At 38.9% G+C, this 25,572-nt stretch overlaps 2 protein-coding genes across 4 annotated transcripts in view; one reads left to right on the top strand and one right to left on the bottom strand.

Annotated features, from left to right (window-relative positions):
• Window positions 1–16,929, top strand: part of usp7 (ubiquitin specific peptidase 7 (herpes virus-associated)) — a 28,078-nt gene extending 11,149 nt beyond the window's left edge. For 2 of the 3 annotated variants that reach the window (XM_014982661.2, XM_014982658.2), the window contains exons 15-32: window positions 957–1,101; window positions 1,197–1,327; window positions 2,794–2,928; window positions 3,249–3,350; window positions 4,340–4,445; window positions 5,029–5,121; window positions 5,197–5,264; window positions 5,359–5,459; window positions 6,414–6,567; window positions 6,904–6,971; window positions 8,057–8,165; window positions 12,077–12,154; window positions 12,265–12,365; window positions 13,330–13,429; window positions 13,643–13,762; window positions 13,850–13,921; window positions 14,019–14,109; window positions 15,150–16,929. In XM_014982661.2, coding sequence (XP_014838147.2) covers window positions 957–1,101; window positions 1,197–1,327; window positions 2,794–2,928; window positions 3,249–3,350; window positions 4,340–4,445; window positions 5,029–5,121; window positions 5,197–5,264; window positions 5,359–5,459; window positions 6,414–6,567; window positions 6,904–6,971; window positions 8,057–8,165; window positions 12,077–12,154; window positions 12,265–12,365; window positions 13,330–13,429; window positions 13,643–13,762; window positions 13,850–13,921; window positions 14,019–14,109; window positions 15,150–15,256 — 1,881 coding nt within the window. In that variant the 3' untranslated portion in view covers window positions 15,257–16,929. The remainder of the gene's footprint in view (window positions 1–956; window positions 1,102–1,196; window positions 1,328–2,793; window positions 2,929–3,248; window positions 3,351–4,339; window positions 4,446–5,028; window positions 5,122–5,196; window positions 5,265–5,358; window positions 5,460–6,413; window positions 6,568–6,903; window positions 6,972–8,056; window positions 8,166–12,076; window positions 12,155–12,264; window positions 12,366–13,329; window positions 13,430–13,642; window positions 13,763–13,849; window positions 13,922–14,018; window positions 14,110–15,149) is intronic. The other variant, XM_014982660.2, reaches the window with a different exon arrangement.
• A 2,287-nt stretch (window positions 16,930–19,216) lies between these two features.
• On the bottom strand, window positions 19,217–25,130 carry litafd (LITAF domain containing). Its single transcript, XM_014982666.2, has 5 exons — window positions 24,972–25,130; window positions 21,533–21,573; window positions 20,925–21,020; window positions 20,624–20,816; window positions 19,217–20,273 (listed from the first exon to the last, which is right to left on the bottom strand). The coding sequence occupies exons 2-5, from the start codon at window positions 21,567–21,569 to the stop codon at window positions 20,156–20,158; spliced, it is 444 nt and encodes a 147-aa protein (XP_014838152.2). The 5' UTR covers window positions 21,570–21,573; window positions 24,972–25,130; the 3' UTR covers window positions 19,217–20,155.
• Window positions 25,131–25,572: the final 442 nt, after the last annotated feature.

Here is a 25,572-nt window from a genome sequence, read left to right as displayed (position 1 = left end):
TTCATTATATCCCAGCATTTCTAAAGTGGCCAGTATAGAACCAAGAAGAATTTTGGTCTGATGTTATTTATGAATATTAATCATTCTGCAACAGAAAGAAAATGCTCAGCATGGGGATGTTTTTTGATTTTTTTTTTTTTCCAACAAAATTGTCCCAACATTTAATGTAAATTAAATGAGTCTAAATCATCAAGAGATGTTAGTCTTTACGCGTTGTACTTGAAAGCAGCATTGCAGAAAAAAGAGCACACTTGGTGGTTAACGACAACTTGTCAGAGCGACTCCTTAACTCAATATCAGTGCAGTTAGGAGCTTTCCTCATGGTATTTGCTTTGGTATTTGCACATCCTTTAAAAGTCTTCAATATATCCACCTAAAATATAAAATGTCTTAAATTCATCTTTAAAAAAATGTTAGCTGTCAATACACAAATCACAGGTCTTAAATTATACCTTAAATTTTATATAAAACCATTCATTTTATCCAAACTCTAATTAAATAAGTCTCAAAGACTTAAATTTGAAGCCTGCAGGTACCACGTTTCTACCGCTGCTGTTAACTATTCAACTCAAAACACCGTTACCAGCCATATTTCAAATGCATAAAACATCAGATTATTTAATGCCATGATAATGCTCCATTATACGGATTTCTTTTAAACGCAGGAAGCGATTTAGATTGTTTCTTCCAAGTGTCAGAACTGATACAGATTGGAATAGGTCAATTTTTTTTTTTAAAGATTGGCCAGAAAAGTGTAATCTGTGCACTTCTATAGCGCAGTCCCTTGTGTTGGTCTGACGCAAAATCCCAGTAAAAACATAGATTTTACTTGTAAAGTGACAAAATGTGAAACAGTTCAAGGGGTTTGGATACCAAAACCTGCACATAGAGGTGTGAAAAGTCACTTCCTGACCCTCCCTCCCTCTCTCCACCTATCGCTCTATTTCCCGCTGCAGTGGTGTAAGTTCGACGACGACGTGGTGTCGCGGTGCACCAAGGAGGAGGCCATAGAACACAACTACGGCGGGCACGACGACGACCTGTCGGTCCGCCACTGCACTAACGCGTACATGCTGGTCTACATCCGCGAATCCAAGCTCAGTGAGTGAAACCCTTCTGGGGGAAAAATCAAGTCGAAAGCCTCAAGTGAGTTGGATGTAATTTATTTCTTCTTTTTTTTTCTTTTTTTTACTCAGGTGAGGTTCTCCAGCCGATGACTGATGGGGACATCCCCCAGCAGCTGGTGGAGCGTCTGCAGGAGGAGAAGAGGGTGGAAGCACAGAAGAGGAAGGAACGCCAAGAGGCACACCTCTACATGCAGGTTCAGGTAGGAAACCCCGGAGGCGGTTCTATACGTAGGAACTCCCCCGTCTCTGTTGGGGCTGCGCGATCAATCACAGCAACTATTTCTATTTCGATCTTAGCCTCTGCAGTATTAATATTTCAAACGACCTTTTGGAATAGTGTCCTTAGTTCACTCTGTGCTTGGCAGTAATATACTCAGCCTGTCGGATGCCAAAAGTTGAGGAGGTTTAATGGGGGGAAGTGAAGAAAATGTGGATGTCATCATAAACAAGATATGTGGAATACAAGTTTCAGGGAAAAATAAAAGCAGCAGCGTTTTAATTATAACTCTGCAGCTTGAAATGATTGGTCCGTCCGGGACAATCAGAAGGTTGTGGGTTCGATTCCAGCTTGGCACTTGACCTGTGCATCGGTGTGTATGTGTGTTTAGATTAATATGGCTGTAATTAAAAGTGCTTTCATGAATTCTGCTTGTTTACCACTCATTAAATAGAAGCAATTTGAGTGATTATTTTGGTTGGCTTTATAGCGTTTCGGGGACAAATTTTCCATTTTCAATCCCATCTGAGGCTGGAACTTGTGAAGTTTTGTTGTTCAAGTCCATGCAGGGTTTTAGTTTAATGCTTTGGGGTTCTCTCCCAGCCCAAACTACCATATTTTGGGTTTATTTGTTGACTTTATTGCCTCGCATGACTATGTGTGGTTATTTAACCCACTTCTATTTTGATGGACAACTTGGTTTAAATATTTCCCTTCCTTAGGAAAGGAGCTAAAACTGGTTCGTTTTTACTGCTGTTATTTTTCTGCCACGGGATGTAAAATCCGTTTTTTGTTTTTGAATGAAAGTACAAATTAATAAAAAGCAGAACAAATAAAAGCAAATAATTGTTTAAAAGCATTGTTTTTAATATTTACATGCAAATAAGCTTGTTGCAATTATTTGAACGCAGGACAAATTAAAATCGGTGCAATAATTTCTACTTTGAAGGGTAACTTTGTGTAGACATAAAACATTTTAATTGTGGTTTCAGATGTGTGTGGTCTTTACTTTATTTGATTTATTACTTTTGTGTTTTTACTTTGGATATTTAAAATATCACTCAGCTCCACTGTTAAGTGTGTGGGTCTTTGAAAGGCTTGAACTTGCATTATTATGCCATTATCAGTTTTACTTGAAAGTAGCCACAAAACAGCAACATCATCTTCATCAAAAGAAATACTGTGACTATTTATCATCCAGCAAAATGTGTTATCGTGACGAATCTAGAATGTAAATAAATAAAACGGAGGAATAAAAACATTCTTGGAAATATTCTAAAACATCTTTTTCTCAGTTTTATGTCAATATTAGACCACATGCAGACCTAGTCAGCCCTCAGCTGAGGCTATTCTTCTGGGCTTATTTATGTGTGAAATGCTAAACATTCAGACCTTTTTTTGTTGTTCCATCTTTCTCATTCTATACGTTTATCTATCTTCTACATCCAGATGGTGACAGAGGACCAGTTCTGTGGACATCAGGGCAACGATATGTACGACGAAGAGAAAGTAAAGTACACAGTCTTCAAAATCCTGAAGAGCTCCACCCTGCAGGAGTTTGTCCAGAACCTCTCCCAAACCATGGTGAGTCGCTCATGTTCGTCCGAGGCGCAGATTTGCACAAAACACGAAAGTTTCTTTTACAGTAATGTATTCTCTAAATCAAAACCTTAAAATTCACTTTGCACAAACAAAAAGCTGAAACTCAAGCTGAATATGCCTGCATTTGTTTGAAGGTTAAGACTTGTCGTTTTTCCTGTTTGCCTACAAAGTAGAATCTAAACTGTCGGAAGAAAAAAAAACCTGCACAAACATTCGCTGTGCCGTTCATTCCTGCTGTCCTTGTCACCAACTACAACACGTCTCTGTGAAGTTTTCTAAAGTTGAGCATTTTTGTGCTGCAGGGTTTCCCGCAGGACCAGATGAGGCTTTGGCCCATGCAGGCCCGCAGTAACGGAACCAAGCGACCCGCCATGCTCGACTACGAGGCTGATTGTAACAAATCGGTACGTGTTTGCTGTGGAAAGGGTTTTTTTTCTGGGCGTGTTTTCAGCAGAGCCACTTGAGTTGATCAGGTTTTGTTCGAGTTACGCGCCTCCGGCCGTCCCAATTTAGGAGGAAGCGCTTTTAAAGGCACAGCTGAAAACCACAAATAAAAGAAATCCTTGAAATTGTTTCGTCACCACTCTGATCAAACGCCGATCTTCAGAAATACGCTCCGGTGTTGTAGTCCGTTATTTAAAGGACAAACCGGGGTTTGAAATTCAATTGTTTGTTTTCAAGGTTTGGAAAGTGCTTTGATATTCAACCTGCACAGTTTGTAATAAAGTGTAAATTTAACGTTTGATTAAAAGCATAAATTTGGAAAATGTTGTTTTACAGTTGAAGCCAGATGATTTCATTCGCCTAATTAAAACACAAATAGTTTTCCTTTTCCTCGCTGTCTGAAGTTAGAATTACCAAAATTATTTTCTATTTGCTAAGTGCCAGAAAATTTAAAAAATTTCTTTTTTTTTTTCTTTTTTAGAGATTTCTTGGTATAATTTATTTAAACATTTAATTTGAGCGGGAATGTTATTTACCTTAAATTTACCTTAACACGATCTGTTTGGATCATTTCAATGTAGCGAATATTTATGGTTCAATGACTTATTGATCTGTGTGACTGAAATAAAGGTTGAGGATTTTTTTTTTTTTTACACCAGTGTTTTGTTCTCAGACAAATGAGAAAAATATTAGTAATAGTAATAAATGATACATAAATATTAATGCAGACTTTTTTTGCTTTTGTTGTTGGCTAATTTTTGTAATGTTTACCTCTAAAGTGTGGCGCTGGTAAAGTTTGAAAAGCCTTCTTGAATTTTCCCGTGGGGGGAAAGATGTACAAACCCTAAGAACTAAACATTTGCTGTTTATTTACATATTTATTCTTTGGGAAACGCCTCAAACTATGGTGCAAGGTCACCATTTTGGATATTTTGTTTTTGTTTGTTAGATGATCGACTTGAGTGACAACGAAAACCCCTGGACAATATTTCTGGAGACCGTGGATCCAGAGTTGGCAGCCAGCGGAGCCACGTTACCCAAGTTCGACAAAGACCGTGAGTTTCGCTCGTGTCCGTCATCCAATCGCGCATCCTTCTGTAGCGAAAAAAACTTTCAATACAAATATGTCGGGGCCTCTAAGCATGTTTAATCAGGTTCAGCAGAGAAGGTCGGCATGTTGTCGTAAACCTGCCCTCTTTGTTATCAAATCCATTTTTTCTTTATGCTTTAAAACTTGAACGATCAAGAGGGGAGATTAGAATATACACATCCCGATGAGTCTCTAGTCTAAAGTATCTTTAAGCATTTATTAAACATCCTTTTCATTAAGGTTTCTCTTTTGTTTTTAAAAACATCCAATTTTATTGGTCTGATGTAATATCTTAATTTTAAACATTATGTATCTATCATCTGTAAATGGAAAATCACCATTAATTAACAAACATAAAGGCTTTCGAACGTCCATCTCTGCGTATTTAATCTATATAACGTGTTTCGCTGAGTCAAAGTTTCTGAAATAAAGGGGCTTTTCATTAATATTCTAATTTATTAAATTGGTCTGCAGTTGAACTTTATTAACTTGGTTGATGTGTTGTTTTTTTTTAAATTAATATGCTTTTTTTTTTTTATTTTATTTAGATGATGTCATGTTGTTCTTGAAGATGTACGACCCCAAAACCAGAAGCTTAAATTATTGTGGACATATCTACACACCTATATCCTGCAAAATAAGTAAGAATATCTCTGGACGTTTATCTCCAACACCTTTTTATTTTGTGCTAAAACGATTTTTCCCGCTTCACCCAGGAGACCTGCTGCCAGTCATGTGTGAGAGAGCAGGGTTCCAGCAGGAAACTAGCCTTATCCTCTATGAGGTGAGCTCCGTTTGCGGCGGTCGGTTTGGCTTTTCACCAGGTTTTCCGCCGGTTTAGACTTCATCCCGCTTCGATGATGATTTCGTTGCTGCAGGAAGTAAAGCCCAACCTAACGGAGCGGATCCAGGACTACGATGTCTCTCTGGACAAGGCCTTGGACGAGCTCATGGACGGCGACATAATTGTCTTCCAGAAGTGAGTTTTGCCATTTGTTTTAACCTTGCTTCTCCTTGCCTTTCTTCCGTTTGGTAAACTCGGGTCAGAGTTGTTGTTTCTGTGCAGCCTGCAAGAGAGGAGGATTTGGTTTTAGGCATGTGTCGGATGTGGACGCTTGTGGGAATAGAAAGGAGCAGGGAGGAAAATATTCCCAGAGTTTAACACAGGAGAATTCTGGAGTTGTCTAACTGTCCGTCCATCTGTCTGTCCATTTTTTTTAATCTACCAAGTCATAATTTGTCTTTAACTTCTATTCTTACTATTTTTCCTTCCTTCCTGTTTTCCTTTTTCTTTTTATCCATTTAGTTTTTTCTTCCGTTCTTTTATCTTTCCATCCTTTTCTTTCATCCTTTGTATCCTTCCTCTTTACGCTTCTCCTTACCTTTCTTCCTTCTATCCTATTTTACTTTCATTTTTTTATCATTGCTTTTGTGCTTTTTAGTTCCTATCCTTTCTCATTTCCATTCTTTCCATCCTATATTCCTCTTTTCCGTCCTTCCTTTTTTACAGGTTATAGTTTTTTTTGTTTGTTTTTTTTTTGTTGGTTTGTTTTTTTTACATATTTCATGTTTTAAACTGTAGAAATATTCACAGTAAATGCAGTTTGACATTTCAGACTTGTGCTTGGAGACTGGAATAGATCAAGAAATCAGAAAATTTTCGCCTGGGGAAGTTTGGAGTTTTGACATGAAGCAGGTTCATGAACTGTGTTTGGAGTCCAGTTTTTTTTTTTTTAAGCAGAAAAACTGTGTTCATTTTAGGTGTATGTGTGTGTGTGCGCGCGCGCGCGCCTTTTGTCTTTATGACTGATTCTGTCCACATAAAACGGAAACAACTTTGATCCCGATGGACCGTTGTGTCTCTAATTGATCCGTACGGTCTGTCGCTACGTGAGCGGCGCTTTAATCTCGTTCTCTGCCGCTCCCCGCACAGGGACGACCCAGAGAACGACAGCAGTGAGCTGCCCACAGCGAAGGACTATTTCCGGGATCTGTACCACCGAGTTGATGTCATTTTCTGTGACAAGACCATCCACAACGACCCCGGCTTCGTGGTCACGCTCTCGAACCGCATGAACTATTTTCAGGTGCGGTTGCTCGGCTTGATTAATGCCGCCTGGATTGAGGGGTTACCTCTTTTCATCCCTTCATACAGCTAAATTGAGCAAAGACCTTATTTTAATGTTTTTTTTCTCTTGCTGAAAAGATGTTTAGCAATATTAAAGTTAAATTTACTTGTTTAATCGAAGTGGAACTCTTGGGTGCTTAAAGTACAGCTAGTGCTTTGAAAATCTTCTTATTGATGATGACGTATAAATCTGATCTTTATTTGCTTTCTTTGTTCGTCTGGTTTGCTCAAGGTGCCTGACGTAGACGCTGCCTGACGGGTGCTAACCTACTTGTAATGTGTGTGTTTTTGTCAGGTGGCCAAGACAGTCGCACAGAGGTTGAACACAGATCCAATGTTGCTGCAGTTCTTCAAGTCCCAGGGGTAGGAGGCTTGTCCCATCCACACACTGACGCACAATTATTCGTCTTAACAGTTTGTTTGTTTTTTTTAAATAAAGTATAGAATATGTATAGACTGTAGATGAATTAATAAAACATAAACGAGGCGTAAAATGTCTTAAATTATATTTAGACGGGGGTTAAATTTGTTTGTTGGTCCATTGTTTGACCTGTTGCAGTTTTCCCTGCAGCAAAAGTAAAAATATTTCAATCAGGTTGGGTCAGTTTGAAATTATTTTATTCGGCCTCCAACCACAAGTCAACAATGGTTAAAAAATAAACGTAAAAAATACTAAGATGGGGGGGGGGGATTATGACCCCCAATTTTTGGAAATTATCCTTTTTTTCTTCAACAGTTCAGATATTTTTTTTTAAATGGGACAATGCCTATTAATGAATATTTACATGTAAATACATGAGATTATAGCCAGGGGGCTGATCTCCACCTCTAGTCCCGTTGGCAGGTTGAGCACAATAATAAATGCAGGGATAAAAAAACCCCCACAAACTGCAAAATAAGAAACACAGGAAACAACCTTAAAAAGCTATACATCTTTCCATATGCTCAGCGTTGACATGTTGACTTTCCAAGAGCCGATTTTTAAGATGCTTTTTAAAGTTTATTGTAGAGCAGGTAAAATAAGACACCGAAAGAAAACCACAATAAACGTTTGCCTTTTTAATTTAATAAATTTTCCCAGTTTTTGTCCTCCGGTGGCAACAAAAATCTTGATTCAGATGATCTACAATATCCAGTCTGTTAAATGTTTGTTTGCCAAATGCCTTTACTGAGTTGCGTCTTGGACTTGCTTGCTTTCTGTTTGGTCATTTCCAGCTGTGAGAAATGTTGTGTAACCTGTCCCCCCTCCACCTCTCTCTTTGTTTTCCTCTTTAACTCCTCCCTCTCGCCTCTCACTTCTTCTGTGCATCTTTCTCTCCATGCCAACTTACACATCTTCTCTCCTCCATGACTCCCCCACCCCCCGTTGCGCCCTCTACCGTCTTTCTCCATCCGTCCTTCCTTCCCTTCACCGCCCTGCCCCCCCTGCCTGGTGGTGTGGTGGCCAGGTACAGGGACGGTCCAGGGAATCCTCTCAGACACAACTATGATGGGACACTGCGAGACCTGCTGCAATTCTTCAAGCCTCGGCAGCCCAAGAAGCTTTACTACCAGCAGGTGGGAATGCTTGGATGTTTGATTTCTTTCTTTTTAATTGTCACGTTAGCCGCGTTTGTGCCATCAGAATAACAGAATATCCTGATAACAACTTCTATAATGTCAGCAATGATAGTTGTCACTATTACAGCGATGATCAGTTCAACAACAGCATTAAAACGGATCAAAAGCTGTCAATAATTCACTTTAATAGCAGAAGCCTTTATGCAAATTTTGACAGCATCAAACAATACCTCCAACAACTTTCACAGACCTTCAATGTTATTGCCTTATCAGAAACTTGGCTCAATAGTGATAAGGGCATAGATTTTGAAATAAATGGTTATGAAATGGTTTGTAAGAACAGAGAAAACAAAAATGGAGGGGGAGTAGCTTTATATGTTGACAAGAAGATTAATTATAAGTTGATCGAAACAATGTCAACTGTGATGGACAACATGTTTGAATGTGTGACTATAGAAATACTCGTGGAAAAAAGGAAAAATGTCTTAGTGAGTTGCATTTATAGAGCCCCTGGATCAAACATTGAAGTACTCAACAACTGGATAGAAGAAAAATTTATAACAATTAATCAAAAAATAACATTTTTCTGTGGGGATTTCAATATTGACCTTCTCAATCCAAATAAACATAGAATGACTGAAGAATTTATTAACACCATGTTCAGTTTAAGCCTGTATCCTAAAATCACCAGGCCCAGTCGCATTACATCGCACTGCGCTACCTTAATTGATAATATTTTTACAAATGTGCTGGAAAATAATTTAACTAGTGGAATATTAATGAATGACATAACTGATCACTTACCAGTGTTCATAGTCTACGACTGTAAGTGCAAAACAGACGATCAAAAAATAGAGACGCATTACAGACGGGTTACGTCTGAAGAGACACTAAAAGCTCTACAAGCTGAGTTGTTGGCCTACGATTGGAGATTAATATATAAAATGAATGATGTGAATTTAGCATATGAAGAATTTTTAAAAACATTTAAAATATTATATAACAAGCACTGCCCAATCAAACAATATAACAGGAAAAGCAATCAAAAAAATGAACAGTGGATCACAAAAGGAATACAAAAGGCATGTAAAAAGAAAAACAAACTTTATAGAGAATTTCTAAAACATAGAACGTCTGAATCAGAAAACAAATATAAGAAATATAAAAATAAGTTAACTAATATTATAAAAACATGTAAAAAGGACTATTATCATAAATTACTGGATAGGAATAAAAACAACATTAAGGAAACATGGAATATTTTAAATAGTTATTAGAAAATCTAACAATAACAACTATCCAGACTATTTTATAGATAATGAACAGAATATTACTGATTTGAAAAGTGTCGTCAATAATTTCAATAGATTTTTTGTTAATATAGGACCTCAATTAGCAGAAAAAATACCGACTACAAAAACTGCAACTCAGCAATATCTAATTGAGAATAATCCCAGCTCCTTATATCTCAACCCTGTACTAGAAGAAGAAATCATAAACATTGTGAATAACTGTAAAAATAAGACTTCCACTGACTGTGATGATCTGGACATGAAAACTATTAAAATAGTAATTAAAGGAATCTCTAAACCACTAACTTATATTTGCAATTTATCATTTCAAACAGGATCATTTCCCAACAAAATGAAAATAGCTAAGGTCAAACCAATGTATAAAACTGGCAACAAACACCTCTTCACTAACTACAGGCCTGTCTCTCTTCTCCCACAATTTTCTAAAATCCTGGAAAAACTCTTTAAGAAAAGACTGGAACAATTCATAGAAAAACATTCGCTACTTATTAGCAGTCAATATGGATTCAGAGCAAACCGGTCAACATCGCTGGCCGTAACTGACTTAATAGAAGAAATAACCAACGCAACAGATAGTAAGAAACTGGCAGTAGGGATATTTATAGATCTAAAGAAAGCTTTTGATACAATAAATCATGAAATCTTACTTAAAAAATTAGAACGCTATGGAATTAGGGGAGTAGTTTCTGACTGGATGAGGAGTTATTTAAAGAGCCGGAAACAATTTGTGAAATTGGGAGATGTGGAATCTGATTGGCAGGAGACTGTCTGTGGAGTACCACAAGGATCAGTATTGGGACCAATTTTATTTAATCTTTATATAAATGATATCAGTAAAGTGTCCAATGTATTAAAATTTATCTTATTCGCTGATGACACAAATATTCTAGCCTCTGGCGACAATTTAGAGCATCTTCTCTCAACAGTCACTTCAGAGATTAGTAAGTTAAAGATATGGTTTGACCATAACAAATTATCCCTAAATTTGGACAAGACGAAAATCATGGTCTTTGGGAACTGTTATAAAAATACTGAAATCCAAGTTCAAATAGAGGACGTAACTCTACAAAGGGTTTTTGCTAATAAGTTCCTCGGTCTAATAATAGATGACAAAATCAGTTGGAAACCTCATATTAAACATTTACAGAGTAAACTCAGTAGAAGTATATCCATATTGGCTAGAGCTAGACATGTATTGAATGCTAAATCACTTCATATTCTATATAACTCTCTGATTTTACCATATCTATCATATTGCTGTGAAGTGTGGGGAGTTAATTACAAGAGCTCTTTACATCCGGTAACCGTCCTACAGAAACGAGCCATTAGAATCATCCATAATGTCGGTTATTATGAGCATACAAACCCACTCTTCATAAAATCCAGAATTCTCAAATTTGACGAGCTTGTAGAATTTAAAATGGCTCAGTTTATGTTCAAAGTATCTAAAAAGTTGTTACCTGAGCACATACAGAGCACGTTTTCTGAAAGAGAAGGGGGGTATAACTTAAGGGGTCACTCAAACTTCAAGATCCGCAATTTTAGAACAACAAGAAAAAGCTTCTGTATTTCAATTAAAGGCGTAAAGTTATGGAACAAGTTACATGAAGATTTAAAACAAAGCAATAGTTTAACACAATTCAAAAGAAAGTACAAAGAGGTAATTTTCAATAGATACACATATGGGTGACAGAAAGCAATAAGGTGTGTATTGCAGATAACTTGGTGTAAGGGTTTAGAAAGACAAACCAGCATAAAATGGGAAAATGTATAGGTAAATATTAGTAACTGTTACTTCTGACTGCCACTTTGATTTTGATTTTTTTAATGACAGTAGGACTCTAAAGTTTCAAGTGTTTAGGGGGTAGGAGTTTATAAGTTCTCACTTCTTCCTACCCCATTTTGAGCATGATATGTTAACTGAAACAAAAAAATCTGTATTTTCTCTTCTTTCTTATGCACTTCTTGTTACTGTGCACTATTTTATTTTTATATTTGTATCATGTTCGAATAAAATTTCATTTCAGATTTGGATTTTAAAAGATGTTTTTCTGAATTATGTCGGGTAGAAAGACGTGTTAAAACTCTGTTTTTCCGTTTATCGCGAAGGTGTCGTCACCCCTGGTCTGCTTTCGCGCTCGGATGCAGTTCAGTGGGTTGTCGGTAGATTGCCCAGGCTGAGCTAACGAGATTTCGGGCTTACCTCAGCAGGCTTACACCCACCAGCTAAAGTTAAAAACACACCGGGCTCTCGTATTTTCTAAGTACATAATCAGTTTAATCCTAATGTAGTTATATATTCAATTCCCTGTTTTAAAGTCCGCAGCTTTTCGTTTGTTACAAAGTGAACCATCTGTGGCCTCACAGCTGGGCAAGAGAGAAAATAAAACTTTCTGGGGGAATTGACCCCAGGTTTTTGGGGGGTTTTTTGCGCCCAGGTTTATCCACGAGTCTTTACCACGTTTTTAATTCTGATCCTCACGTTTGGATCAAATCCTTTTTAGACGAGTACAAACGTTAACGACGGAAAGAGGTGAATCACAGGCAGCCTTTGCGATCAAATAAAAATGTGTTTTCCTCTTGCTGTGCTCACAGTTGAAGATGAAGATAACAGACTTTGAGAACAGGAGGAGTTTTAAATGCATATGGCTCAACAGCCAGTTCAGAGAGGAGGTAAGCCGCATGCTTTGATTGTTTTGTTCAGCTTAAAATGTCATATTTCTGTGTAGTTATGCAATTGGTCAAATGTTTTTGGTTTTTTTTCTCACACACTTTTATTGCAGGAGATCACCCTGTACCCTGACAAACATGGCTGCGTACGGGACCTTTTGGAAGAATGTAAAAAGGCAGTGGAGTTGTCTGAAAACGGCTCTGAGAAGCTCAGGTATTTATCTCAGAATACGCGAGACACGGCGACAGATCGGCCTACAGATCCACCGATTTTCTAAAACTGGGGAGAGGGAAATACAAACTTGATCAGGATTTGGTGCACTGATTTGCTCCTTAACTTCACTCACATTGTATTGTTTTGAGGTTTTCAGCTAATTGAGGGTTAAATGGATCTAGTTCGACTGGCCTCTCACACAGAAACATAACTTCACCTGAGTGGCTCATGTCTCACACACAGAGGAGCAGCCGCTGTTATAGTCCTTCATTTCCAAATATTTTTAAAAAATCTTCATTTTTTACTTTTTTTAAAAAATTTTTTATAAAAATCAAAATGAAATAATTTGTTGTGACGTACGAGGCTGCTGCAGCCTCATCAAATATTAAATCTTCTCTCCTCTGACATTTACTTAAATACCAGAACAGACATCTCCTACAGACGCCTTAAATGTTTGGTTTTTATTTTCCACTTCTGGATAAGTATGGAAAAATGTAAATTGGGGATCTTGGCATCTTTATGCCTTCTGTAGCTGAGCCGTTTCCTGGTGGGGTGAAGACATTTATTCTTAACATCACAACTTGAGTTTCTGTCGGTCGCTTAGATCATTTTGCGATTTGAGTTACTAACTGCAAAATATGTATGAAATGGAAAAAATTAAAACAGATCTCTACTTTCTTTCTTTCTTTTTTTTTTTTTTGCTTTAGTTCTAAACTTTGTTTTCACTAACCGTGACCATAAGGATAAATATTTAACCCCAAATGTATTATTTAATGTGTTCAGTTGATCTGTCTACATAGTTGGAAAATGGGAAAATTTGGCCTGAAAAAACCTCAAAGTAAAAACAAAAGAACCACAAGAATGTTTTCCACCTTTTTCGTGACTCTGCTGTCGTTTTTAATTCCTCATAATTTCTTGTATTTCGAACATCAAACTCTCTTCTGTCTCCCCTCTCTCTCTGCAGGCTGTTAGAGATAGTAAGCTATAAAATCATCGGGGTTCACCAGGAGGACGAGCTGCTAGAATGTTTATCTCCTGCTGCCAGTCGCACCTTTAGAATAGAGGTAAGTGTGTTTGGGAGGTGTGTGTATTTTTAGCCGCTTCGCCCTCCTTCAGCTACATCTCTGCAGAGCTGTCAGCTCTGACGCGCCCGGTTCAGTTTGCTTCTTTAGAATCAGATTAGTGCTGCTTTGGTTCTTCGAATATTCCAGCTGCAGAATAAATACAACCCAGAATTTTTCACCCAAAAAAAAAAAAATCCCATTTTCTACATTTAGGAGATTCCTTTGGACCAGGTGGACTTGGACAAGGACACTGAGATGTTGATCCCAGTCGCTCACTTCCACAAGGAAGTCTTTGGCACCTTTGGGATTCCCTTCTTGCTCAAGATCAGACAGGCATGTGCCGCCGCCGCCTCGTTTCCAACGTTTGTCGGATTGTTCTCCTTCCATCGAGTGACTTAAATTTCTCCATCCTCCCTGCAGGGGGAGCCGTTTAGGGAGGTGATGAGGAGGATCCAGACCATGCTGGACATCCAGGAGAAAGAATTTGAGAAGGTGTGGTGTCGCGTTGTTTTAAAAATATATATAGAAAAAAAAAGAAAAGTAAAAACATTTTTATTTATTTTTGCATGTTTTTTAAATTTTCTCCAAGTTTAAGTTTGCGATTGTGATGATGGGCCGGCATCAGTACATCACCGAAGACGAGTACGAGGTCAACCTGAAGGACTTTGAGCCACAGCCAGGTATTTCCTGTTGATGCAGCTTTTGGATGTGAAGCATCACGATAATATACAAATGTCTCCATGTTGAGTTTCAGTTTTGGGTTTGAGGTCACTAAAGTTCAAAAGGGATTTCCTCCCCACAAAGAACCCTCAGTAATATTTGAGCAACCGAAAGCTGCCCTGCGTTATTAGTTCAACCACGTTGTGTCACAAATGGGTTTAAAGGATTTTAGGTGACCTCTAAACAAGTTGTTTTTTTGGGGGTTTTTTTTTTTGCCAAATATAATGAAAGGGAGAACAAACTTTAAAGCGCTATTTCAGGATTTCAGACAGTTAAATGTGGTAAATAATTACTGGTGTGGTCATTTATTAAACGTTGGAGATTATTTATAGTGACACTCTACTAATAAATGTCCTGTTTTAAACATTAACAGAACTTGTGAAGAAGGCTCTTGCTGATGGAGAAGGGGGGGGGGGAGCCAAGGTTGCTACCAACTCTTTGGAAAAGTCTTGAATTTGCTTTTATGATTTTCCAACCGTGAATAAGTACGGGAAGAAAAGAAAGTACTGCGGAGAAATGTTTCTTTTTGTTGTGGCGCGACTATTTACTCTTATATCTTATTTTCTTGTCAGACTTTTCTGTGACTCAAGCGGTTGATGCTACCGCTAAACTAGCTGCTAATATACCCTTGCTAGCTAGTTGTCTTGTTTGCGTCTGTCATTAAGTGTGAACTGTTGCCAGTTCCCCTGGCGACGTTCGTCTTTGCCGCTGGCTCACTTCTGTCGCCAACACGTATGATGCGATGTGCATTCTGAAAAAATGGCAAAATGTAAAAAATACAATTTGCTGTCATGACACAGGTCTTAAATTTAATTCATAATGGTCTTAAAAAGTCTTTAATTTCAGTTGGTGCAGAAACGCTGGTTATGGGGCCTTGTTTTGCTCTGAAACACATTTTCTTGTTGTATTTCCAGGAGATGTTTCTGTATTTTTTATTTATTTTTTAATCGGGCAGCAACCGAGGCACCTCACACCCTCTCTGGCATCTTGTCCCCCACAGGTAACATGTCCCACCCGCGGCCCTGGCTAGGGTTGGATCATTTCAACAAAGCTCCAAAGAGAGGTCGCTACACATACCTGGAGAAAGCAATCAAGATCCACAACTAAAGCAGCCTGGCCCCCCTCCCGACCCTGACTCCTTCTCCTCTTCCTCTTCCTCTTCGTTCTCCTCATCTTCCTCAAATCCTTCCTCCCTCCCTCTTTCCCACTTTAACAAACCATAACCATAGACTGTAACCAACCGTGTGTGAGTGCGTGTTTGTGTGCGAGACTGTGTGGGTGTGCGTGCTTGCTTGTATGCGTGTGTGTGTGTTCATCACTCTTTAACACCCGCCTGGACACCTCTACAGCTCTGCACCGGCACTACGACTTCAGCGACACAGGATCTCGCTGCAGCTGACGGATTATTCTTCAAAGGAAAAATAAACTGCACCAATCACCTCCTGACTGTTGATTTTTTTGTTGTACATTTTAGTTTTTTTTTTTCCTCCTGTTTTTTTTTTTTTTTTAACCGTCTCCCTTTACGTTTGAGGCTGTTCGGCTTTTCTACCTGTTCACTGCCTGCTTTTTGTTGCCTGTCTTGAAGTGGGAGATGTAAAATTGGGTTTTAAGATGAATTTGAAAAGCGGAAACTACGTCTTTTCTCCCCACTTCTGTTTTTTTTTTTTCCCTTTGGGCTAAGGAGGGTTGTTTTAAATGAAGTTGCTTGGAGAGGAACTGCACCGCTATGTATTGAATTAGATGAAAAGATGTTTGCTCAGAGCTTCGTGATAGTTCCTTCTCCCATCCTATAGTGCAACAAAAAAAGAAAAAAAAACAGTATTTCCAAGTTTACACAATTCTTTCTCACTTAGTTTGGTTGGAGGACAGTAAATCTGTTATTTTTTTTTGCAGATCTTGTATAATAAAACTTAAAAAAGAAAATCTGCAAAACGGCATCTGTTGAAAATAAATGGAGAAAAACCAGAATTGTCTCTTTAATCTTGAGAGTTGGCACTTACTGTCGCAGCTTTCTCAGGACCGTCTGCTTTTTGTAACATCTCGGATCACACGTGCACAAACACTTTTGCCCTCCACGCTCCTCCCCTTTAATAGTTTGTCACTCATTCCTCGAAACACAAACACGCACACACTTCCTTCCTCTCTCCCTCCCCGCTCTCCCTCATCTTCTCTCTCGACTCTGTCGCCCTCTGGTGGTTGAAAGCAGGAACTCCATCGTGCTTGGTCGAGCTGCAGTCCCTTCAAGTTTGAGGATTGTGTAGAGCCAAAACCAGCATTGTAAGAAACACTTTAAGCCCTCTGAATCCCCGCCCCTCCTGTCTCTTTTTATTATTTTTAAGCACAGATGGAATGCACCCCTTAAAAACGCATAGCTGGCTCTGTAAAGACGACATTTAAGAATTGTATATTTAAAAATATGAACGTGTAAAATTTAAGAGAAACGCCTTTTCTTGTTGGGTACAGAAGGAGCCAGGTGTTCATATTTCTTGTGTGTAGATTTTTTTTTCTTTTTTTTTCCTTTGTTCCTAATGTACCATTTACAACTTTTCTTTTTCTGTTACCTACAGATTTTTTTCTTGGAAAAACTTAACTGCAGTGGTTTGTCTTGTTTTAAAAACCTTGCGTACAAAGATGACCTGCAGAATCACCTTGATTTGATCTTTTCCGGTTGAAAATCATCAGTGTAGCAGCAGTGTACGACAACTATTCCTGTATATTGCCTTTTTGCTGGAAAATGTATGTTGAATAAAAATTTTCTATAAAAACGAGAGAAAAAACAACTCGACTGCTACTGGTCCATATGGGGCAACTCGCTGGTGAAGCAGTGGCTGGTGGTTGTCATCCATCAGGAAGTTACTGTGCTTTTTATTACAAGATCATTTGATTAGTACACACAAAGCCACATGTGCAGGACTCAAATAAATTAGATGCAGGACTTGCTTTGAGGACATTAGTAAGCAAACGTCTTCATGAAGACCAAGGAACGCATGAGAAAGATCAGGTTGCGGTGAAGTATACAGCAGGGTTAGCTTACAGGATGAGATCCAAAGCTTTGAACCACTTACAGAACTCTGTTTTATCGACTGCAATCCCATTGAGGCGTGCCCGTTCATCTAAGCAGCCAAGATCCTCAGGATTACTTTGGAGACATTCAAATTTTAGATCATTCACCCAAATCTGGGCTTAATGGAAGGGTAATAAAAAGAGAGCCACTACTCTGAGCCTTGTAGGCGACATCAGGGAAAGAACTCAACACAACATCCTTAGAGCAAACTGAAGTAGTGCTGACATCAGTCTGTGCTTGATGCTTTCCTCAAGCAGACAAAGGTGAAGATAGGTGGCGCCAAATACAGGCCAATCTGGGAAGAAAACCTGTTGGAGGTCCGATGCCTTTCTCTTAAGACGAGGTGGAGTTTCATCTTCCTTAGATCATGTCTTAGACTAACCCAAAGTTTAGCCAAAGATCGCACAAAGAATCTGGCATATTTTAAACCAGGGGTCCTCAAGTCCAGTCCTCGAGAGCTACCGTCCTGCAGCTTTTAGATGCATCTGTACTCCAGCATTGGTGCAAAGAGACTTCCATTCACTGGTATTTAAACAATTTGGAACAACCTAGATGATTATCGCATGACTTTGTAAGTTTCTGATTACAGGTTACCTACAGATTAAGGGAAATTGAGGTACACCTGTGGCAACACCTCAAACACACTGCTTCTTTGTATGATATGTGGAGAAAAAGTTAAGAAATCAGACATGGCCTCTGCTGGACACTCACAGTGGTTCTGAAGCCACTGCTTTGAGATCTTGCCCATGTACTTTGGGTCGTTGTTCTGCTGACAAATGAACCGTCGCCCCAATCTCAGGTCAAGACACTGGAGCAGGGTTTCATCCGGCACGTCTTGGTACACTTTTCATCCTGACGAGTCTGTTAGCTCCTGCTAGTCACTATGCTTCACTGTAGGGATGGTATTGGCCTGGCATTCACCCAAAGAGTTTAATCTTTGTCTAATCATTCCAGAGAATCTTGCTTATTATTTGAGTCCTTCATCTGCCATTTGACGAACTCTAGCTGGGCTGGGCTGCATGTGTCTTTCATTAAAGGCTCTGGCCACCAATCATACTGGCCTGATCAATGGATGGCTGTAGAAATGGTTGTCCGTCTAGACGGCTCTCCTCTCTCCACACAGGAATACAGGAATGCTGGAGCTCTGACAGAGTGCCCATTCAGTTCTTTGTTGCCTTCTTGACGAAGGTCTTTCTCCCCCAGTTGCTCAGTCCAGATGACCGGCCAGCTCTAGAAAGAGTCTTGCTGGTTCTTGTTGCCTTCTTGACGAAGGTCTTTCTCCCCCAGTTGCTCAGTCCAGATGACCGGCCAGCTCTAGAAAGAGTCTTGCTGGTTCCAAATGTCTTTTACATTTAACATTGATGGAGATCACTGAGCTCATTGTCACCAACCTTTAAAGCAGTAGAAATGTTTCTGGATCATTTCACAGATTTGTGTCTCAAGACAATCCTGTTTCGGAGGACTACAGACAATTCCTTTGATTTCACGCTTGGTGTTTGACCTCTGACCTGGACTGTCAACTGTGGGACCCCATATAAACAGGTATGTGCCTTTCCAAATCACCTCCAATCAACTGCATTTCACTACAAATTGTAGAAATATCTCAATTTTGAGCTGTGAATACTTATGTTAATGTGATTCCTGGGTTTTCTATTTTTAATAAATTTACAAAAACCTTGTTTTCCCCAGACTGTCAAATTGGAGTATTTGTGTGTAGAATTTTAAGGAAAGACATTAATTGGCAACACAATTTGGAAAAAGGCCGTAACATAAAAAGTGGATAAAGTGAAGCGCTGTGAATACACAACAAATTCAGACATAAGAATAAAACAGATTTTTAAACAGCATACATAAATATCTGCTTCCAGCTGTGAAGGTCCAGTTTCCTTGCCTACAAAAAGTCTAAACGGCCTCCTTAACTGAGGCCAGAGTTCATGTAACAAGCAATTTACACAAATCACTTTTAAAAAGTGTTTTTACATTCAGAAACACGACAAGCCATATAATCTATATATTCTACTTTTTATTGGAGTGCAACGTTTTCCAGCAGACATAGTAAATAACGGAGATCTAAGCATCAGTTTCACCCAGGAATGAATCTGAGATTTAGCATATTAGTGTATTATTAAGCAGCTAGTGTTTTTTATTTAGAGACAGAAGGTTACACATATAGATATATAATACATAAATACATAATTTGATTTTGCTATTCTGTTTGGAGGTATAGATCAAAACGATGGTGCGGTGTGTGAACTGCTCTTCACACAGTTGTAAAAAATAAAGGTGTACTTTTCCTGACTAACACGTCCATGTACAGCTTAATTCAAAGCAGAGTCTCAGGCAGAATCCTTAAACAAAACATGCTAACACAAAGTTATTGTGTAATCAGCCTCTACCCTGTAACAGTGTGTTGATTTGTTTTATTACTTTAATTGTTTGAAAGTCCCTCGGGCGGCGAGATGATCGATCGGTTCAGATTTCAAACAGCATCTTGAAACATGAGATCTGTAAACAATTCTTCATTTTACCAGCATCATTTCAGCAAAAAAAACAAACAAAAAAAATGTATTGAAAAATACAACAGATTTGTAAAAAAAAAAAAAAAAAAATGTAGGGCATTATAAACATACCAGAGGTTTTTAACCGTTAAATATCTGACAATACAATCATTTTCCGTATATTTGCTAATATTTTGAAGCATTGCAGAAGTTGTTTAATGTCTGATTTAGTTATTTTTTTTATTTTTTTTTATTATTATTTTTACCTCCAGTAAATATCGACGGCTTGTCCATAGAAATACCGGTAAGCGAGTCCATGTCCCAATATGAGAGAAAAAAAAAAACCGCTCGATTTGCTTCTCCAGGTCTCTGGAATCCAGAGGCAGACAAAGCTGACAAGATGGCGCTGATTATTTCTACGGGTTCGTCTCTCGCAGCTGTTTATCATTTACAGCACTCCTTCTTCTCTACGTGCAGGACTCTTTGGCAGCGGGGGCAGGTGTGGTACGCGTCCTTGAAGCTGTCGATGAAGAATGGAATCAGGCAGCAACACAGGAACAATCTGCGAAAAAAAAACAGAAAAACGAACAGGCTGAGTTTCACACCGGCACATTCGAGATTTATCCTGTTGCAAAAGTATAAACATTTCTTGATTTTTTTTTTTTAAGGTTTTGTCACCTTTTAATAACAAACTTTTATGTGTTTTGTCAGATTCAATATTAAATTTATTTATTTTTTTTTTTAAATTATTCTTATTAAAGGCCATTCTAAAATATCACAAGAAAGCTGCTCTCCTTGAAGGCAAAGCCAAGCGGTTAGTTGTGTTTCACTAAATATGAATCACAAATCTGTTTTTCTTTCTTTTCTTTCTTTTTTTTTGGAGCCTTTTGGCTTCACCCATCAGACACTCACCCACAGCAGATGAAGAGTATGCACATGAGCCAGGCGTATGTCCCTGCTTTGTAATGGACGTTGGTCATGACCTGCTGCTGGCAGGACGTGCAGGTCGTCATGCCGGGGTCCCGACCCAGACCCACATCGTAGCTCACAAACTTCCTTTTTCCTTGATCGCTGCTGCCTCCCCCACCACCTCCACTGGTGTACACTGCAGGGGAGAAGGGAAGCAGAACGGTTAGAGGATCACTCCGATGCTCAAGTTTCTGTTTAAAAACAAAACAAAGGAACTGATGTTTTTCTGTGTTTATTTGAGTACCTGGTGTGGCCACAGAGGCAGCGCCGACCTCCTCTTGGTCAGGAGGGGTGAACGGGGTGTGCACGTGGTAAACCTTCACTCCTGACGCCTGAGTATCTGCTCAAGCAAAAACAAAGGGGAGAAAACAGGAGGGAATTAACGACCAGTAAAAAATAACCTTTTCACCCTTTGCCACTTTGCCACCAGTCATTATGTGAGGAAAAGGTCATTTCCAAGGTTCGGACTTCGACTAGGCCATTCCCCACTGCATTTAGCTGAATTCATCCTTACATTGACTGTCCCTTCTCCATGCCTTCTCAATAAAAGGATCCCCACATTGTGGGAATGCACAAGCTTACTTTATATGGAGTTTAAATAAAGTAACAAATACATGCAGGTGGACTATCCACTAGCTAAATGACTTTTGTCATTTCAACATCTTGCACTGGATTTTAGTTAGGAGTATTAGAGTAAATGAGGCTGAGAAATATAATATTTCTTTCACTTCACAATTATGGTAATCCTACATAATGCCGTGTAAAGTTTTGACTGTAACAATGTGGAAAAGGCGAAACGGTGGATGAAGTTTTGCAAGGCACCGTACACAAGGATGTGTGTGTTTAACATACCTTTGTTGAGGTAGGATGGAGGATCTTGTGCGCTCATATTGCTGCACAGAAAGAAAATACAGAAAATGAATATGAAGATCATCTGACATCCCGGTCAAAATCAAGAGATACAAAACCAATAACCGCCACCAGGGGGATGCAAACTCCACTGACAAGTATTTCTCTGCTCTTCGTTGAAAGACGTCTGTCATCCACTAAACTGTTCCGGCTCAGTATTGGCTCTGCTTTGTGTGCATCCATTGTGTCTGCATCCCCAGGAAACGCCTGGGTGTGTCTGGGCCTTCAGGTTTCAGGTGCGGCCACTGACTGAAACTCTTTCCAGTTTGTTTCGGAACAAGGACCTGCCTGTTTGCTGCATGTCTCCGACCAGAGACTGATAAATACAGGCCGCTCGAGCCACAGAAACATAAATATATAACATATATTCCTACTAATTGTTACATATGTTTCAACAATTATTTCACAGTAGAAACACAGTTTTAATAATTTATTTGAAAGCAACTGAAATAGATTTAATAAATTAATATTAAAACATGTATTTTTCCCTGCTGTATGTTGAAATACATCTCATTTGAGTTTCATAATGTTTTGAAAGACACTTTGCTCATCTCCCCTTTACTATATGTCCCTGTTGTTGTCCTGTACTCCTTCTCATGACCAGATCCGCTGGCCAGTGGAATTGGTGATAAATAGTGGAATGGAAAAACAATCTGAAGTTATTAGACAGTCAGTAAAGTATGAAACGTAGGTTTTGCATGGTTTTGATTCAGTGTCTATTCTGGAAGAGATGTTTTTCTTTTAAGTTGGTTGTTGAACCGTTTAACTTTCAGAACCTGTACAGAAACATGCCATACAGTCTGTGTAAATTATTAAACCTTCATTTATATCAACTTTAAGATGTTAGTGTTGTAATTTGCCATTTACTCTCAAATATTTTGTGCATTTGTTAAAATGATGATGTGGAAAACACTTTTTGCGAAGTCGTGGCAGTCTTTAATACAGGTAGTATGGCTCCCCACTCAGGGTGCCATTCCACCAGGGGTGGCCCAGGTACCCCAAATAAGATATTTTTCCTTTGCTCTCAAATTCAAACAAATGACTGCAAAAACAATCTAATATTTCAGAAAAATGCATTCCAGCACATAAAATGCCAACAAAATGTGAATTTTTTTTGCAGCATCCATTGGGCTTTATGGGGTTTTGCTGGTAATACTAGTGCTTGCAAATGAGGGTAAAAGCATCCTTATCTGGTCTCTAAAAGAAATTTGAAACGTATCTTGTTCAGTTGTTCAAGAATAAATGACATGATATTTTTTAATGAGCTCCAACTTCAAACCAAGCTTAAAAGCATAAAATCAATTGTTTATTCTGGTGTGGCAAACAATCTCAGTCTTTCATGCAGACTGCCTGCATACACCCTTCAACCTGTGCAGAGGAATGCTACAGAGCAGCATGTTTCCCTCTGTGTCACACCAAGTCAGGGTGTGTTATTCAAACTTTAGCGATGACAAATCCCAGCGCTGTCACTGTGCGTTTCTGCTCAGTGTGCACAATTAGATCTCGGAGAAGTAATAGGTCTTGATTTGACTGGTCCACCTGCATGTGCTCAAAATCTCGATATTGTAACTTCACTGTGCTTCGTTCATCAGAACGCACGCCGACCGCGAAGGCATGAGGCCGGGTCTCAGATAACCTGGCGTCACCCTCACGCTTGGCACCGGTTTTCTGTTTTTCAAGTAAAACAGTTGATCGCGTTGAAGATATTTCAATCAGTTTCAGACTCGCGGTTTTTTTCCTTCTAGAAAGGCCGCCTGTCGACACATGGGAAATCTGACAGATCATGGAGATAACAGTGAGGTGTGGCATTCAGAAAGTCTCGTTAACCACATTGCTTAGATGCTTTCAAGCCACCAACGGAGAAAGTTAAAGGGTAAAGCAATCAATTGTGTGATCAGTTTTCTGGTTTTACAGCTTAGAGTTGTGAAATATGTGCATTGCGAGTTTTGCAGGTCCAGTTAAGGCCCTGCAAAAAAAAAAAAAAAGTTTGGCAAAACTTATTTTTTGGAGTTTTGCCAAAAAAAAAAAAAAAAGATAGATGGAAAACAAACAAATTCTAGCCAAGCAGGTTTGTTAGGTGATTACCAGATGAGAAGTTTGGGCAGGAGATAATTTTCCAACTCTGCCTTTGTGTTTGTGAATGGTCCTGTTTCTCATGGTAATCACACGAACCACATCAGGTGTGGCCTCTTGCTGTTCAGTTTGTGGCACCCGTGCTGGTCCGACCTGAATGTGACGGTGCCTGTAAATGCACTTTGATTGCATTCGTCATCTGATGAAAGTGGAGGCGAGTGGAACAATAAGTTTCCCAGCTCACCTCTCATCCCTGCAGTATCTGTTTGATGAAAATGTGAAAGCATCCTAAAACAAAGACCGACTCTCTTATTGCTCCTGCTCTTTGCTAAAACTTAAAAATGTGTGTACCTTGAAGTTTTCACAAGACAAAGGGTGCTTAAGAAAATGACAACACAGCAAACATCATTGAATAGTGAATAAAATCAAACTTCCAGTCACCCATCTTGTAAAAATTAAAGTCACTATCAAACAGTTAATTTTTTTCACTAATATATGTACTATGTCCAGAATAACAAGATGGATAATAAAGTGTGAAACGCAAGGCTTTTTGACTTCCATACTAAAAACCAAAATAAACCTTCTAACTCTACTTTTTGTCTATTTGGTTTGATGACATCACAGGAGGTGCAAGAATCGAGCCGATCAGCTGGCATCAGTAAAAATTAAGCCACATGAGGAACTTCCGGACAGACTTCATAGACATACTAAAGCAGACGAGCTGCGCTTGAGTGTCAAATGGTTCGTAACCACTTGGTGCAGCTCTGCGCCTTTTGTGATGTCATCAGAGGCAAATGACCATTGATGCTTTTTCTTGGGCGGGTCAGTTTTATATCGCTTTACAACGAAATGATGAAACAAACTTAAAATCTGATCTTATGTGCGGCAAACTACATCTATGCCAAGGTTGACAGATTTTATTGAACCGTTTTGGTGATAATTTTAAATATGATGAGCAAAGTTTTTAATATATTTTTACATTTTAAGTTTCAGTGTATAAATATTAAATTTTGGTCAAATTGTCGTGTTTTTTTTTTTTCATTCTGTTGTAGCATATGACAAATTGCTACAATTAAATATCCCAGTAAAGAAAAACAAAAATGCAAAAACATTAGCTTTTGTTGAGAGCTTCACATGGCAGAAAAATCAGAAATCTGAAGGTAATTTATCGAAATACCCAAAATCCCGCAGTGCAAAGTAATAATAAAAAATATGTATGTATATGTGGCTTCCTAAACTTTATAGCAATTAAGTTAGTAAAAAAAATGAATTAATTAGGAATACAATGCAAATATTCTTACAGTCTTACCTTGGCTTTGTGTGGCGGTGAGTTTGCAGACAGGTGTGTGTAGGTAGGTGTGTGTGAGCTCCTCCTGCGGATGCTGACTTCTGAGGATTGAAGCTGAGCTGCTGGCTTGTCTCACCTCTATGAGCCTCACCTCCAACCCGCCCACAGCGCCGCCCTCCTCACAACAAAGAGCAAGAAGCACGAGTGACTCACTCTGTAGTTTTGATGGAACAGCCTGTACTGGTCTTCGTGTTTTGTTTTGTTTTTTCAATATGACCAGCTGGATGTTTCCAAGAGATTATTGAGGGAGTGCATTTGTTACTTTCTTCGAGTGGGAATAAACCTGTTTTTCTCTCCGATGGCGTCGCATGATTTAACGTGCAGCTCGATCGGCTAAAGTGATCAGAGTTGCTGATGCGTTGTCGATCTGGAATTCCACCCAAAGGCGACGGAGAAACCAAGTGACACACATCTGCATGTGTTTGTACTCAAGAATTCAGAGCATGACCAAAGGCAAACCCTTTCCACAAATTGCATATTGAATATAACAAGCTGTTGCTAAAAAAAAAAGGACTGCTTTGGCTCTTTGTCTCAAGTTATACCAAATTTATGGAACAGGATA

The sequence above is a fragment of the Poecilia mexicana genome, unplaced genomic scaffold (genome assembly GCF_051168715.1).
Source record: "Poecilia mexicana isolate PSO_F unplaced genomic scaffold, ASM5116871v1 scaffold_8, whole genome shotgun sequence".
NCBI classification, from domain to species: Eukaryota; Metazoa; Chordata; class Actinopteri; order Cyprinodontiformes; family Poeciliidae; genus Poecilia; species Poecilia mexicana.
This window is presented reverse-complemented; position numbering and strand designations above follow the sequence as displayed.

Coding starts and splice junctions, on each gene's coding strand:
- litafd (XM_014982666.2), bottom strand. CDS start 21,569: ATGAGCGCACAAGATCCTCCATCCTACCTCAACAAAG. Junction 20,817..20,924: donor TGCCTCTGTGGCCACACCAG/GTACTCAAATAA, acceptor TCTCCCCTGCAG/TGTACACCAGTGGAGGTGGT. Junction 20,274..20,623: donor ATACTCTTCATCTGCTGTGG/GTGAGTGTCTGA, acceptor TTTTTTTCGCAG/ATTGTTCCTGTGTTGCTGCC.